Raw genomic sequence first — 16,806 nt, 5'->3', positions numbered from 1 at the left:
ACAGGATATACCATGACATGTAAATTGACATCCAATGAACGATATATTTAATTAACGTATAGGAAGATCCCTATTATACTGATTAATGTGGACACAGAAGTGCACAGATAACCAAAAAGACATGGATAATCCCAAATACACATTTTATCAGGATGGTTTGGCTGTCAGTTTCAGTTGCAAAATTTTACAGCTTCTCTTCATTTTTCTTAAGCCTCCCATGCTGTGCCTGTCCCCTAAACCCGAAAAAGTTTTTGCATATTCACCCTTTCCTAACTAATCTATCACTTGTATTTTTTTCTTTTTCAGTCATTAGAACATGTTTGTTGTTTATCTGTAATTTTCCTTCCACATGTACACCATCTGTAACTTCAGGAACAACAAGCAATGTGGTATTGGTTATTACACCATGCTAGAAACTGATCCACTTTAAAAGTTCACGTATTATCAAGTTCTGTCAGCAGCTTGAAAAGCATGATCAACAATGGATTAATACCAGCTCAGACCATGCATTCTATAAATAACTATCCCAGAAGAAAACTAAATCACTTTCTTTTCCTATTGGCTTTAACGAGTGGAAAATAATAAAATTACAAACCTTTAACTCCGGGGCAAAAGGATAGCAAGCATATAGACATGAAATCAGCTGCAGACATGTTACAGGGATGAAGTCCCTGCATTTACCTGAAAATGAAATGACAAACAACAGAAAAATATTTCAGGGGTGTCCGATGGTGGAATTGGGGCCTCCATTATCTTCTGGCAGTAAAACATGTATCACATGTTTATGAACTTCCAGCATGCTGGAGTAGCTTGGGTCAGCAACTTCGATTAATCAGTAGAACAAAAAACTAGCCCAAGTTGCAAATTTTTACTTATTATTCATTCGATGACTAGTTTTGGGCTGAGATCCATTTTCAAATCATCATAACTAAGTCGAAAATGGCGTTTCTGAAGATGTCACAAATGTGCAATAAACAATTACAGTGCATACAACTGCCTGAAACTAGTCACTGAATGAATAAAAAATAAAATTGTGCAACTGGGAATGGTTTTTCGTTCTACTGATGTATCACATGCATAGTAGTGTATTCTAAACAAAAATATTCATTCTGATTACAACAGAATATATCACAGTTCATTTTTTGTCAAATGTTTGATTAATTTAATTAAGAAAAACTACCCAAGCACGACCCATCCTCACTACTGTACTTCCACCAGTACCTCATCTTGGTGGAACACCTTGCCTGTGAAGGCAGAGGACCCACGCTCGAGGCCTGGTCAGGCATACAGTTTTAATCTGTCAGGAAGTTTCACACCAGTGCACACACTGCTGCAGAGTGAAAATTCATTCTGGGAGCAATCCCTGAGGCTGTGGCTAAGCAATGTCTCCACAATATCATTTCTTGCAGAAGTCCTAGTCTCTCAAGTTATGCAGTAGTAGTGCTGTGAAGTTTGGAAGGTGGGAGATGAGATACTGGTGGAAATAAAGCTGTGACTGGATTGTATGTCATGCTCCAGTATGTACATCATGTTCGGATAGCTCAGTTGGTTAGATATATTGCACATAAAAAGTTGCATTGGTGTGATGTTTAACTGTGAAAATGGCTTTCTTCAAAGCAGGTACTAAATTTAGGACTTTTGACAACAGAAGATGCTAAGAAAGCAAATGAAGTGCTAAAAAGATCATCTCTTCAAGCCTTACTGATTTTTTATTTTTTAAATGCCCTTGTTTCAATCAATTACTTAATTTAGGACCTACGAAGAACAGCAAATGCTTTAAAGGCAAATGAAGTGTCAAAGAAGAATTCTTTTCAAGATCTAGCTATTTTGCACATAAAAAGTTACATTGTTATGAAACTTAATTATCTAAATGTCTTCCCTTGAACAGAGTACTAAATTAAAAATAACTTGAAAACTGAATATGCTACTAAAGCAAATGAAGTGTCAAAAATAAAATATATTTCAAGCTTTCTGAACAAAAAATTGAGGACTCTTTTCAAGTCTAATGTTTTGTGGCATGATTATCCTAAAAGTAAGAAATAAAACAGATTTGAGAAAAATTTGATGCACTTCCGAATGCTTAATATCACGTACAGCAAATGAGCAAGAATTTAAAGATCAATGTTGAACTTATAATTTCAAAAAGGTATAGAGGACAACTGCTATACATGATTTCAAGCAGCATTCAAAGGCACATAAACCATTTCTCTATTCGATTTTATTTCTTACTTTTAGACAAATTGTTCTAAAAAATATTCTTTTTTTCAAAATTTTTTATGTTTTCAAAAATTGTGTCTATGCACGGATAACCCACAAATTGGGTAATCTGCACCGTGATAGTTTGGAAAGTGCTGCAGTTTTCAATAATTCTATGAATGTGTGTAAATATACTTCCAATATATTCCAGAATTATTGGAATTCTGTAATAATGTTGACAAAATGCCATATTGATAATGGTTGCTCTTATTCATTTCCGGGCTGATGCAGAATTACAGATGCAATTTTCCTTATACATTTACCCATTGTAGATGGCAGAAGGGTACATTGTTCATTTAATACACTGCTTAGAAACTGTCCAACAATTATATTTATCGAGAATTTTGTAAGAGCTATGATGATTTACAGTTTACTAAACCATACTACAAAATATCAACTGTGGACATGTATTACCTGGAAATACATATTTTTCATTGCCGAATGTGTTATAAAATTCACACCCCAAATTATCACTGAGAAATGACACGCAATATAAATAATGGGAGGGGGGCAGGGGCGAATTAAGGTAGTATTCTTTATATTAACAGATTTTTGCTTATTCACAGGAAAAAAATCTTACATCCTACTTTTTTATTTACACATATGTGAGGTTTCTCAGTAATTAATTACTTTGTATTTTCAGGCAAACTGTGAATGATCATGTCAAATGCTACAGCAGTTTTGTATTCACAGTGTTCTGCAGATTGTATGAAGTTAATGAATGACACTGTTTGTATATACATAGACAAGGATGCTTCTTTTATTGCTTATTTTTATTTTATCCAGACCAGTATTTGGCTACATTCTCATCTTCAGCAACTGTATAATTTATGGTTGTATGCCACAGAAACGTCCTATGGAATCCTTCACATGGGGGAATGCTAGTGGTCATGTGTAGTATCATGAAATTTACAGCTACACCAATACTCGTTAATTAACTTTGTTACCTTGAGTACGGAGATCTAACAACCAAACAACCTTATTACAGAATTTCATTAATGAGATATGTTTCTGCAACATCTGAACAATTGTGTGTGCTGCTGCACAATGCCTGAAGTATTCTATTGTCACCCTGACAGTCTTAGAGCAGCAAGGAAAGGAGGGAGGTATTCAGCCATAAATGTCTTTGACTGTCTGCCCAGTTATGCAAAGATTTTAGTAGATAATCAAATTAACGTAAAACACAGACTGAAATCATATTTCCTTCACAACTCCTCCTATTGCACAGACAAATTTCTGAAAATGTTGTAACATAAAAAAGTGTCAAAAATGTTAGCTAAAATATATCCAAGCTGACATACTGTGGAAGGATAAAGATAAAGAAAGAAAGAAAAGTCACAGCAAATCAACTCAATAACTACAGTATTTCATTTATTTACTTAAACCATATTTATTTAAGGAAATATATTACAACTACAAAGCTACTCCTTGTATCATAACAATTCAGAAATTATTTACAAATAAAATGAGATTCTCAAACATGTAAAATACACTACAGAAAAAATGAGCTTCATTTATTTACTGATACTCCAGAAATATAAATATTTTAAATTCACATTAAAAATTTACACACCACAGGAAAAATAAAGCATCAGTCACGGAAAAATAAAGCATCAGTCACTGCTAAACACTGACAACGGTTTTCTGTGATATGTATTATTTATTTATAAGACTGTAATATCCATGTCCAAAAAAGTCAACATGGAGAAGTGAAAAGTGGTTTCATGTGAACAAACAGCAACGGTTATGAAAGTATTCTTTGCAAAATTTAAATAGTACATAATTGAACCATCCACAAATGTCAAAAGGTACAACTGTGAACAATAAATCTGTAGTGAAGCTGGTGTGTCATATTCTCTGCCTAAAAATGAAAATGTACACAAAAAACGAGCTCACAGCATTTCCAGATGATCAGGTACCTTACTGAATGCTCTGTCTTCCAATTTGTCTGAGATAAAATGTTCAGAAACTTTAGTGTATTGTATATCTGTTTGTTCCAGTAGAAACTGTTCATAAGGCACATTTCACAATAACCATTTCATATAAATCTGTAAACCTATGAGATGGACAGTGTACTGGAACCAAGCAGTTATTAGGAAATATTTACATAATACATTCAAAACTAAAATCAATGAAGAAGTTACTGTGCAGAGAAAACCAAGTTGTTAAAAAATAATGATTGGAAGATAAAAAAAAGCCTGTCACCATGAATCTGAAGAAGCAATACAAACTACAGGTTTTGTTTAATTGTTCAACAGATTGAAAGATAAAAATTTAATTTGTGATCTTCAAAATTAAAATAAAAAAGGCACTGAAATCTGTCATGACCCAAACATAATAAACAATTATGCACCTTTCAAAACGAAATAAATCTGTCTGTTCTGCTAGCACTTCCTCACAACACAATACTTCTCTGTAATGTCTTGTTCAAATTTTATTCCCTGAGATTTTAAATTGGTAGATATACTGTGTGCATTAAGAAAGAGTTCCTCATAAATACTGAACTGACATTTAAAGGAAGTTTATCTAAAAAACTGTACAGGTAGGAAATGACGCCGAAAATTTTGTAGTTAAGATAGTCCATAAAATCCCTTTCCATACACTACAAAGTGGTGTAGAGTAATACACAGATCACTAAGTCATTGCTCTGTTCAATATTTTACAAGGGTAACCATACAATCAAAACTCCTCTCCACTCATAACAGCAGAGAAACGAGTAGTCAGCAATTGACAAGTAGCTACTGAAGTATTTAGCATGAGGAAAACGTTATCAAGTGCATGTTTTGAGAAATATTGACATAAATGGCCAAAATGCCCAAAGCAGACACTGTTGCTTCTCTACACATTAAAAAAATTGTCATGAGTGATGGTGCAAATATGGACTTATTCTGTATAAGAATAGTAGTGAAATGTGTAAATGAATCATTGCAATTGTTGTATCATTATTATTATACACTAATAAACTATCTAATGGCCTTGTAACAAATATACTAAAAATTAAAACACTGACAGTCTTCAGAAATTGTAAGTCAATTCAAAGAACAACTTTCAGGTGTCATGGAAATTTTACTGTCAAATCTACAAAAAATCAAAAGATAGCAAAACTTTCTTATACGTTGGGAACTTCAATACACAGGTCACCATACTTTACATATCTACCTTTCACAACCCTACAGGACCTGCATACACTTTAATATCATTAATTACAACAATGGAAATGAAAGAGTAATAGATCACTGAAAATCTTAGTTATGGGTACATGGTTATCAATAATTACTATTCTGATGTTTTCAATTGCTGTTGACAATTATGTTCACATGGTCTCTCTCAAAATGACCTGCATTTTCTAAAGCCATTTCTCCTAGTGTGTTGAACTCTGAATGTGAACACTAAGAATCAGGAAACCAATCCTAGGCTACGTGAAAGAACTGAGGGACATTAAGACACAACAGAATTAATGCCACAGTGAAACAGAACATATTTTAAAAGCCAGTAAGGCTTTTAGGAAAAGTGATGATTAATTCAAAATGAGCCTATGAAAGGATATCGTGTACCACATGCATCTGTAGCAATTTGTAAGGTGGTTTCATTCAATCTAAAACCTATTAGAAGTGGACCAAGGCATCATCGTAACAAATTATAACGCAAGGGACTTGCACCATAAACTGGATGAGCACTTCCTTGCAATCAGTTCAGCATTCTGTTCCATATCGTAAATACCTCTCATCACATAATAAGTTCTGCCACAAAAATTGTAGGGAAATTAGTAATAACACTGTATACCAAATGGATACAGACATAAATTATTTAACATCCATCAAGAATAAATGTTTTTATTAACCAAATTACAATAGCAAATACCACTTCCTAAATTCATTTGCTACCACAGGGTCACGAAGCTAACAGGCAAAGAGAGCCACTTTTTAATGTATTATAGTGAAAGTCTGTGGAATTCAGCATGTATACAGAATATCATCCAGTGATTCACAGCAAATACCATACTATGCACCCACTGATGGAGTATGAATAGTTTAATGTTTCAAACTGTTGTATTTGGGAAAAAAACAACCTCCTCGTGTTATCTTCTAAAATTTTTAATATTAATGTGAAATGACATAATACTGTAGCGTTGAACACAATTTAAAATACTGGCAACTGCTTTCAAAACAAGTAACGCCTTTGTCATATATTTCAGCATCCATTTAAGAGTGCTTTGGTCCCTGGTGTTTAGCATGTCATTTAAAAATTTTAGAAAAAGAGGAGAAACATCAGATGTAGCATCAAATTATAATTATAATCTACAGTGTGAAACAGCTGACTTCCTAAGATTCTAAACAGGAGTGCAGTAATTTCCATTCACAAGAGGAATGTTTTCAATATAAACATAGTTCACTCTGACCAACTCTCAGTTTGACTCTATCAGATGCTCTCAAATATGTTTACAAATGAAATTTGGAAATGGAATTACTGCATACTAAGGCACATTATTACACACCACTTCAAAGAAATTGCAACATTGCAATACACTCCTTTTGTGTTCAAGGCACTTAGAATCTTTCAGCATAAAGTGTTGATCAATCATAGAAATCTAAGTCTTAGTCTACAACACTAATATCTGAACCACTCTCAGGCCATCTGTCTTAACATATAATACACATACCAACCCAGAATACAATTAAGTACTCAACTGCCTACTGTATTCTGGCAATTTGTTCACTAATTCTTTCATCAGTAGCTTTGTACATAACATAAACACATTATTTACAACATACATTAAAAACAATTATAAAATTAAATATATTCAGCCTATTTTACATTACTATAAAACATGTCAGACAGTCACCAACTAAAATTTTCGCATCATTATAATCACAAACTCTCAACAATCAAGACATGCTTAGGAAACTATAAAAATATATCTTTATAAAAGACCAAGTACTTTATGTGCTACAAATTTTCATACACATATAAAGCTGTAGAAAAATAATGATGGAATGAAAGACATTTTACATCTGGATGCACCACTGCATGGCAAGGTAAAAGGCATTTGTCATCCTTTATGAGCAAGATTTTCTGTTAGCAAATGAGAGAAAACAAGTACATATAAAAATGAGGAGGAATAGATACTGCTCCAATTGAACTGATTGAAGAACTTCCTCTTCTTAACCAGTGTAAAATATTAAATAGAGTACACTATGTCAATTTAATAAAATAAGCACAAAAAAAGGGACATCATTTTTGTACAAAGTTGAGTCAATAAAATAAGCCCAAAATAGGGGAAATCACTTTTTGTACAACACTTAGTACGTCCTAATTGCCAGGTATTTTTTACCCTCATAACTGTTCTCTTTTCTGTTTCTTGAGAGAAAAAAATATCAAAAAAATAATTGTCCCCAGCAACATCAGTCAGCAAGTCTTTTGGCATCAAACAATTTTCTCACAAGGGCATCAACAACACTTTTTCCATTTGAAACAGGTTCAGTGTTACCAGAAATGTAATATCACACACAGTTTCCTTTTTCCTTGTCTTTGTTTCAAATAGCTGGCTCCAACTGTCAAAGTTTAGAAAGCTCAAATTCACAGTGGTACTTCCCACTTTCATAACAGAGCTCCTTCAGGCAAGAGCACTCTTACTGTGAGTGGGCGACAGTTCCATTGTTAAAATGTGGCCCATAGGTGGGTAAAAGTTGATGCTAATAGGCACATCCACAATAGCAATTACTGACTCTTAACTTCACACTGAGAGCTATTGTGCACACGTATTGTAAACCAAATGACGATCAGAAACACTCTCTCATTTACCTTCATGATAAACTTTTTGTGCTCGAGCCCGATGCACATACTTTAACTCGCTCAGTCACGACGCACTAACTTCATTTCGTACAGGTAATATGTTACTGTTCAGCACAAGAAATGCAATGGACATTAAAAACCATGTTCCAATTTATTTCTCTGAAGACCAGCTACACAATTTAGTTTTTCTCTGTTCACAAATCTTCAGATTTCTACACTCCAGTAACAGGAAGTGCATTTCATAGAACACTACACTTCATTCAATGGAGGTCTCTACCAACTATATGTAGATTGCCTCAGCCTGTTTCTGATGTTGCGCTCCTGTAGCATAGGCGGGACTCCTCGTGCCCTCCGACCAGTCAGATGCAGAGCGCGGTGACGAAGACGACCAGTGGCCCGGAGACTCTGGGGACGGAGTGGGGAAATTATCCGGTGCCTGAACATAGTGCTGAGGTGTCGCTTCAGAGTGCTGTGACGGGGGCGTCAAGTAGTGGTAGTACTGTTGCTGTAGACCAAAAGCCGCACCCGGTCCAGCTCCCGCGGCACCCACAGCTGCACCTGCCAAATCGGGAAAGTCGAAGCCCACAGCCTGTGCCTGTTGCTGGCCAGTAAGTCCGTGTTTCTGTTGAGTCGCCGCACGCAGCGCAGCCATGTGTGTCGGCGAGGTAGGTAGCGACGGCCTCGATTTTGCCGGCGAAGGTGAACCGCCGTAGCTCGCCGCGGGTGAGCTCACACTGTGCGGTGGAGACTGCTGGTTGCTGTACGGCGGCGAAAGGGCCTGCGCTTGGGCGTGGACCTGCAGAGTCGCCAGCTGCAGCTGCTGCTGGCTGGCACCTGTCGGGTCGAACAGCCCTCCGTAGCACCCGTACTGCTCCAGCCCGAGTGCGCGCAGACTCTGCAGAGGTCCTCCGGCTGTGCCCTTCACGCAGTCCTCGTAGGCCGGAGGCTGCTTTGGTAATGAGAGACCGCCGTTGCTGTAGACCGAACCGTCGTAGGGACTGGGAACACTACCGTCGGCGGCACCTGCCGGTCCGCCCACCGTGCGAGGGGACTCCAGCGAAGTGACTGGGGAAAGCGAAGATGCCGCACTTTCCACACTCTGAGGCTGAGTGCCTACTGGCGGTTTCTTTCCCCCTGATTTCTTGACACTCGGTTTTCGGCGTACTCCGGCCACTCCGTCTGTATCGGGGCTGGTCGGTGAACTGCCACCTGCCGCATTCTGACCGTTTGCGTTGGCTCCTGGCTTGGGACGTTTCTTAGATTTGGACGGTTTCGTACCAGCCCCTATTACTGTAGGGTGAGTAATCAGATGATGATGGTGATTTGGTGAACCTAGAACACAAAATTGATATATTTAATGATTTTATAATACTGAACAAAATAAAAACTTTAAAGATATAAAAACTACGAAAGGAAAGAGAGATGTAATGCTAGACTTCACTTTCTTAGAGGTAGTGTGTTAGTTCAGTTGTAGAAAAAGGGGTAAGGAATTGGTTGTAGCTTTAATGAAGCAGTCCTGTGGAATCTGACTTATTTGTGTTATAAAAACCTCAAAGAAAGACAAAAGTGTCACAGCATAAAGACTTAAAAAAAAAAAATAATAATATGTGCAGAACACAGCAAAAGATTAACAGAACACTATAACCGACACAAATGGAGCAATCACATGCTTTGTATATTTTATTTAAAAAATATAGCAGAAACTAGAGCATTTATGTTTAGCAAAATAATAATGAATAATAACGCATATCATCATCTACCTCAAACACCAGGTATGCACACTGTGTATCAGGAGTTTTTACAAAGTATGTTGTAGACTTTTTCAATTTGATGCAATTTGCACTATCTTAACACAAAAGGAGAGTCAGCCCAAACTTATTGCCAACTCATTAAACAACACAACTCCCAATTATTTCCTTCAATAACAGATATAAAACACCTACTATGATATACTGACAGACAGACAGATAATTCTCCCAGATTAAAAGACTTGCAGAGAACAGCATTAGCCACAATGTGTACTGCAGAGGAGAATGTGTTTTACGTAACACTAAGAAGAAGAACATTTTGCCCCTTTCATAAATACTTTCAGATGGTTAAGAACAGTTGTATCACAGCATATCTGCAAGTAAAAGTTATGAAATAGAAAAAAAAAGAGAGTATTACACTTTGCAGTTAAATGATGCATACTTTGAAATAGAGGTTTTTTGCACATCTGTAATTTTGTTCATTCTCTTTACTCACTAGAAATTAAAACAACAACAGGCTCCAAACCATTTTCCTTCAGACAGCAATAATAGTGATTTTGATGTCTTTCTATTTACTATAAATGATTAATTTTAATTGCATATTATTTTGAGTTTGAATTAAAATCATTTTATTGTAAATACATAGCTAACTCTGCTTTTTACCTATGATAGGCCCATTCGGTATGACAGTAACCATCTGTGGGCTGCGTGGAACGTGCTCATCAAGTAATCTCACAATATCATGGTGCAACCTCTCTCCTGCTACATCTCTTGGCAACCTGTCCATATGATCCGTGATTTCTCTGTTAGCAAAGTTGTCCAGTAGGGCTTTACAAGCTTCGTAACTTCCTTCACGAGCAGCAAGGAACAATGGTGTCTCATCCTGAAAGAAATACAAGAGATCCATTTAGAATAGTAAGTTTCACTTGCATTTCTTGAGGAAAAGTTGTATCACTGGAATTGTATTTTATTACATGTATGCACTCACATAAATAAACTGATATACCAAATTAGAATAACAGCTAAGTGAATACTCAGTATTATCATGAATCTAATTATATATAGCACATTGCACAACTGTTGGGCCAATTTCAACTTGCCTTGTCATCTTGAGCATCCCTGTTAGCACCATGTGCTAACAGTATATTTACTGCTTCAGTATTGTTAACAGCAGCAGCCCAATGAAGGGCAGTTTTTCCAGAGTTATCTGCAGCATTTATATCAGCATCGGCATTTATGAGATCCTCCACCATGCCCTCAATCGCTAGACGAGCAGCCAGAATTAGTGGAGTAGTACCGTCATGCATTCGAGCATTTAGATTGGTTGCTCGATTACGTAGCAATATCTACAAATCAGAATTATCAAAAATTAAGACTTGCATTAACAATTTCCCTGCTGTATTACAGTTGTAGAACTGAACTGAATAATGACCTGTTTTAAAGTTACACTAGTTAAAATTACAAGTAAAACTGCATGTAACTCTGTACATAACATTAACAAATTGAATTAATGCTAGCATGAAAATCAGATGGAAGAAATAGGCATTAGTACCATCCAATATTAAAAGTATATCATCACCTTTCTACGACGACACACACCTTTAACAGATTAAATAGCAGCAGTGTTCACAAAATGAATCAAACTTCCTATGTAACATGTAGTATTGTATGTACCTGGAAAACTCCCATGGCATCTGCAGCAACAGCAGCATGTAGTGGGGTACGACCAGTATTATCTTGTAGGTTTGCATCTGCACCAGCATCCAAAAGACGTTTTGCAGCATCAGCTCTAGCATATCGGGCTGCTAAATGAAGAGAAGTCTCTCCTGTTTTGTCCATTGTGGCGTTAAGTTCAGCTCCTTGAGCCACGAGATCGGTAATGACAGCTGCTGCACTTCCATCATCATCCTCATCCTCGCCAGTGTCTATGCCTCCACCACGAACTGCTGCTACCATTAATGGAGTCATTCCACACGGACCCCGTACATCCACATCTTGGCCACCCTCCTGTGGTGAAGAAGACAGATTTACTCTCTCTGTGTTTTATGGCAATGAAAGAGCATAATCATTAACAACTCAAGTGCTACAAAACTTCTATATTAAATAATCTTCATCTTAACAATTATTATCTGCAGTGTAAATTACATTCCAACTTCTAGTCAAATAATTTAAATAAAAGTTTTAAATCCCGCTAACAATGACTTTCTCTGACAACACAATAGTTTATGCAACTATGAAAACCAGGTGCAAAACACATTTGAGCATTATAAAAAAATTATGGCAACCAAATAATAACAAGCACTCTTCATGCTGCGATACTTCATTTAATGAAGGAGCCGAGATTAACTGAATTAAAGTCTTCAATTGTCACACAAGCTGAAAACTCGTACTTTAAGTTTTTAAATGCAAGGAAACTCCGAATACCTACGATGTAACATAATATTCTTGTGTACACACACCATTTCATAGAAGAAGCAGTGACATCGTTCAAGTACAAATAATAATCATAAATAGTAACTGATCACCCACTCGACAAAGTTAACATATGTGATTAAACAAAAGAGAATACTAGGTAAAAAAATTGCTTCTTTTTGTTAGGAATTTAACAACACTCACCAAACTAGGAGGTGTCAGTATGGCTGGATCTGGCCTGTGTCTCATGTCTGCCACCTCAAGGTGTTGTTGTGTCCACGTCCGTGCTTCGCCCTCCTCATATTCTGTGACAGCAGTGTGATCTGATGCGTAACCAGCCTCACAGGTCCCAACACGTAATCTTTTGGGTGGGTGTAGGTCCACTTCATCATCAGACCACTGTGTTGCCTGCCCAGGACCTGCTCCTACACCCACTGGTGCCCCGGGCACAGCTCCAGTGGTGACATCGACACAGCCTCCAGATGGTTGTTTGTGCAGATTTCTCATTTCCTGACCATCGGGGCCCCTGCGACGGGAACGCCGCCGCTGACCGCTGTCAAATGACATTTTACTGTGGATCATGCTTTGACCGTTACCATTACTAATAACTAAAATACATATCTAATAAAAAGTACAATATCAATAAATGTGCATATATATCTGATTAAATTTTCATTATATCTGATTAAATAGTATGTCATAGTTTTATAGCTTTTATTTTCACTCAGTTGTAAATTCTGTCATTTTCTAAAGCTGATGTTGTAGCTATATGAGTGTATGTATTACATAGAGAGTTGTAACTCTATGCAAGTATTCATCACAAAAACAAGCTCAAAAAGAGCTAGGATCTTCAAATTAATAACCTTTCCTGTGGAGAATGTAGTGATATTGTGTATTTTAGATATTGTATGCAGTAGATACTAAACTTTACGTGAACTAATGAAAAGCTATAAATTCAAGTGTTATACCTGCTGCTTCGTAAAAATCCTTCTGGGAACCAAGTAATGCCTTGGGCACGTTTCCGTTGAGCAGTAACGAGAACCCCTATGAGCAACCCAGCAAGCAACACTATCACTACCCCGATGAACACGTACTTCACATTTGTGCTCGGTTCGTCACCAGGAATTGGACCCTCGACACCCCGAACTTGATAAATTGGAAATGTTTTAGAAATTGAGTGCCTAGCTGCAGTTCCAGCTAAGAAATGTGCAGCCTGAAATATGGATGGACAATTCATTAACATAATGCATCACTTACTGAAAAGAAATATATGTATGTAAAACTGAATTTGTAACTCTTACTCTAAAAATAAATGACATATGTACCTCATTTGCTGAGCGGAAGCATTCTGCACTCTCCAAAGCACATTTTCGATTGTCCATTTCCAAATATGCTATCACTCCAGAGCTTCCACGACCAAACATAATGCTCGAACCTGAATCACTTTCTAGTTTCCACGGATAAATCATATCATTTCCTGCTTCATCCTTCTTCACCCTAAGAGTTGTGCGCAGCTGATTGCCAATCTACAGAAAAGACAATGGGTTTCCGCAATTACAGTAAGAACATCATAAAGCAGTTATTAATGTGTACACTAGGAGTTCTAGTTAACTTTTTGTAGCATCAAACAATCAAAACAACATAATACAAATGAATATGTTAATGGTTTAAGATTCTCCATTCCCATAACCAACAGTCAGCAAATATTAATAAGGAATCTTAGATAATAATGCAGAAATAGTATAATATTTGTATTTACTTACCTCTCTCAAAAAAGCAACAATATTTGAGCGGAACACCTGCATATCCATGAGGACCACAATGGAAATAAGACCATCAGCCAATAATGGTTGCTCATTTTCACAATCTAGGCCATCCCAGTTGCACTCTTCATTGTTGCACCCATAATCGCAATGACCATTTGCATAGTGCTTCTGACAATAAGCATCATAAATGGGGCTGAAAATAAGAAATTGACATTAAACAACATCATAAAAATCTGAGAACTTTACAAATGTAGTTCATTGACAAAATAACTTAAAAAAATAGTCCGACAATAATCTTTGTACTTGTATATTATACTGAAGTATCATGAACTCACTTGCAAGGATTAAGTGATTTCTGGCAGTCTCTTCCATCAAATAAGCACATTGGATTATTGCAAACGGCATCACAGACTCCATTCATAAAGACTCTGCGACAGTCGATAGGTGCTGTGCAATTCTTCCAAGGATCTATTCCAAGAGAGCAATCATTGCCATCATAGTTGCATGCAGCTACATTGCACTCTTCATCACAATGATGGTTTCCAGCTTTTTCCCTGCAGCCGTTCTCAATGCACTTCTGCCTCTGCCTATCCATATCGAGATCCTGAACACTGTAAATGCCAATTGTGCTGACAGTGGGCTCTGCTGGAGGAGGGCGTCCAATGCCTCCAGGAAACGATGGATCATACAGTTCACAATTCTTCCCAGTCCATGTGCGCAGACAATAGCATGCATAGTCACCTATACGATTCTGACAAGTTCCACCGTGTTGGCAGGGGCTACTTGCACACTCGTCTCTCGTGTCAAGTTCACAGTGCGCACCAGCTGTTCCAGAAGGGCAGTCACAGTGATACCCTACACCGTCAATCACTCTGCATGCACCACCATTCTGACAGGGGTCCGACTCACAACCATAGCCAGCAAAACGGCAGTCTGGACCGTAGTAGCCCTCGGGACAAATACACGTATGGCCTGCTTCCAGGGCTTCACAAATACCACCGTTGGCACATGGTGCACTGGCACAAAAATCGACACGAACTTCACAGTGCCGTCCCATGTAGCCCGGCTTGCAATTGCAATGGTAATTATTGACAAGCTGGACACAGTCTTGTGTTCCTGGTGAGGAGCATGGGTCTGACAGACATTCATTGATATCACCTTCGCAGCGCGGACCTACAAATCCTGGAGGGCAACGGCATTCGAAGCCACCGACACGATCCACACAAGTACCATTGTTGTGGCAAGCTCCTGGCACACAGTCTTCTACGTTAATCTCACATATGATGCCAAGTGTTCCTGGTGGACAAGAACAGCTGAACCTGGCAACCAGGTCATGGCAGGTTCCACCATTCTGGCAAGGATTAGGTCTACAATCATCCACATTGAGCTCACAGTTCTGTCCCTGGAATCCTTGTGCACACTGGCATGCATACGAACCAACTAGATTTTTGCATGTAGCACCATTCTGGCAAGGAGCTGATTCACACTCATCAATTTCCTGTTGGCAATAACTGCCACTGTACCCTTCCATACAGTGGCACCGATGACTGTTTCCTATATCTTCACAGGTACCATTATTACACAAGTCCTCACGATTTACTCCTGTTGGAAAATATTAAACAAACATTATAACAACAGAAATTTGATGTAATAATTACAAAAAAATCAAACACAGCTGCAATCCAAATGACATCAACCAATAATACTGTTACTTACCCTTCCGTAGTGCTGCATCGCTACACGATACCATTTCAACATCACAGACTTTGCCAGTCCATCCTGGAGCACAAATGCATTGATAAGTATTCTTTGTTTGTAAACATGTAGCTTCATTCATACACGGCTCAGTGCTACACCAATCTACATAGCTGTCACAGTATTTTCCAGTATAACCGTATGGGCAGTGGCAGGTGAAGTACTTCACATGGTCTTGACAGGTTCCACCATTAGAGCATGGGTGACTGTCACATTCGTTGATGCGATATTGGCAGTTTGATCCAGTGTACCTGCAGCATCATTACCCATGAAGAACATCATATAAGAGCTTGAGGTACAGCACAGTTGGTAAACAAAATTCAAAATAGTGCTTAACGTGGTTAAACTACAAGGCAGATATAATAAGGTACTGGCAAGTAACAAGCTGTTTATGTTTTAAAAGCAAACTGTAACATATATGAAATGTTTAAAAAGCATCATAACAGAATCAATTATCTATATGACATCACTCCCGGAGGATGTTTCACAGTAAGTAAAGAAACAATCTCTCTGTCAATTAATGAATTACTACACCTATACATGAAAGACTATGTGACTAGCACTTATTTACCATAATACAAATGAAACTTAGGAAAGCCATAATTTTTAAGCCAAGCAAAGCTATTACTGATTAAAATCCAAATTAAATGGATGCAACTATTAATGTTAACTCACAGAGATTTCACTCACTTGGACTACACTATTAATGGAGGTAAGTTTTAGTGAAGACTTACCCTGGCTGACATATGCAAGTGTAATTATTAATGCCATCAACACATTTCCCTCCATTCATGCAACTACTGTCGGTACAGTCCTCGTCATTTGTTTGGCAGTTCATTCCAGAGAAACCAAGTGGGCAAGTGCAAGTATATGAATTAACATACTGAGTGCAAGTGGCACCATTGTGGCAAGGAGATGATTGACATTCATCAATATCTATTTCACAGTGCTTTCCACCAAATCCATCAACACACAGGCAGGTATAATCGCCAATTGCATCAAGGCAGGTACCACCATTCTGACAGGGGACTAAAATCAGAGAAAACAATCAGAAATACCAGTGATATTCAGAATGC

General features: G+C 37.5%; 1 protein-coding gene across 1 annotated transcript in view; it reads right to left on the bottom strand.

Moving 5' to 3' along the window:
- Nucleotides 1–6,073: 6,073 nt before the first annotated feature.
- Nucleotides 6,074–16,806, bottom strand: part of LOC124555824 (neurogenic locus Notch protein) — a 166,616-nt gene continuing 155,883 nt past the window's right edge. Inside the window, exons 14-24 of the mRNA XM_047129891.1 lie at nucleotides 16,465–16,759; nucleotides 15,692–15,981; nucleotides 14,311–15,577; nucleotides 13,973–14,168; nucleotides 13,535–13,735; nucleotides 13,178–13,422; nucleotides 12,414–12,762; nucleotides 11,472–11,804; nucleotides 10,898–11,143; nucleotides 10,461–10,680; nucleotides 6,074–9,381 (exon numbers count right to left, since the gene is read on the bottom strand). Of these exons, the coding sequence (XP_046985847.1) occupies nucleotides 8,330–9,381; nucleotides 10,461–10,680; nucleotides 10,898–11,143; nucleotides 11,472–11,804; nucleotides 12,414–12,762; nucleotides 13,178–13,422; nucleotides 13,535–13,735; nucleotides 13,973–14,168; nucleotides 14,311–15,577; nucleotides 15,692–15,981; nucleotides 16,465–16,759 (4,694 nt within the window). The 3' untranslated portion in view covers nucleotides 6,074–8,329. The remainder of the gene's footprint in view (nucleotides 9,382–10,460; nucleotides 10,681–10,897; nucleotides 11,144–11,471; nucleotides 11,805–12,413; nucleotides 12,763–13,177; nucleotides 13,423–13,534; nucleotides 13,736–13,972; nucleotides 14,169–14,310; nucleotides 15,578–15,691; nucleotides 15,982–16,464; nucleotides 16,760–16,806) is intronic.

This window comes from Schistocerca americana, chromosome X (assembly GCF_021461395.2).
Source record: "Schistocerca americana isolate TAMUIC-IGC-003095 chromosome X, iqSchAmer2.1, whole genome shotgun sequence".
Taxonomy (NCBI): domain Eukaryota; kingdom Metazoa; phylum Arthropoda; class Insecta; order Orthoptera; family Acrididae; genus Schistocerca; species Schistocerca americana.
Note: the sequence above shows the minus strand (reverse complement) of the source record. Positions and strands in the feature narration are given on the sequence as shown.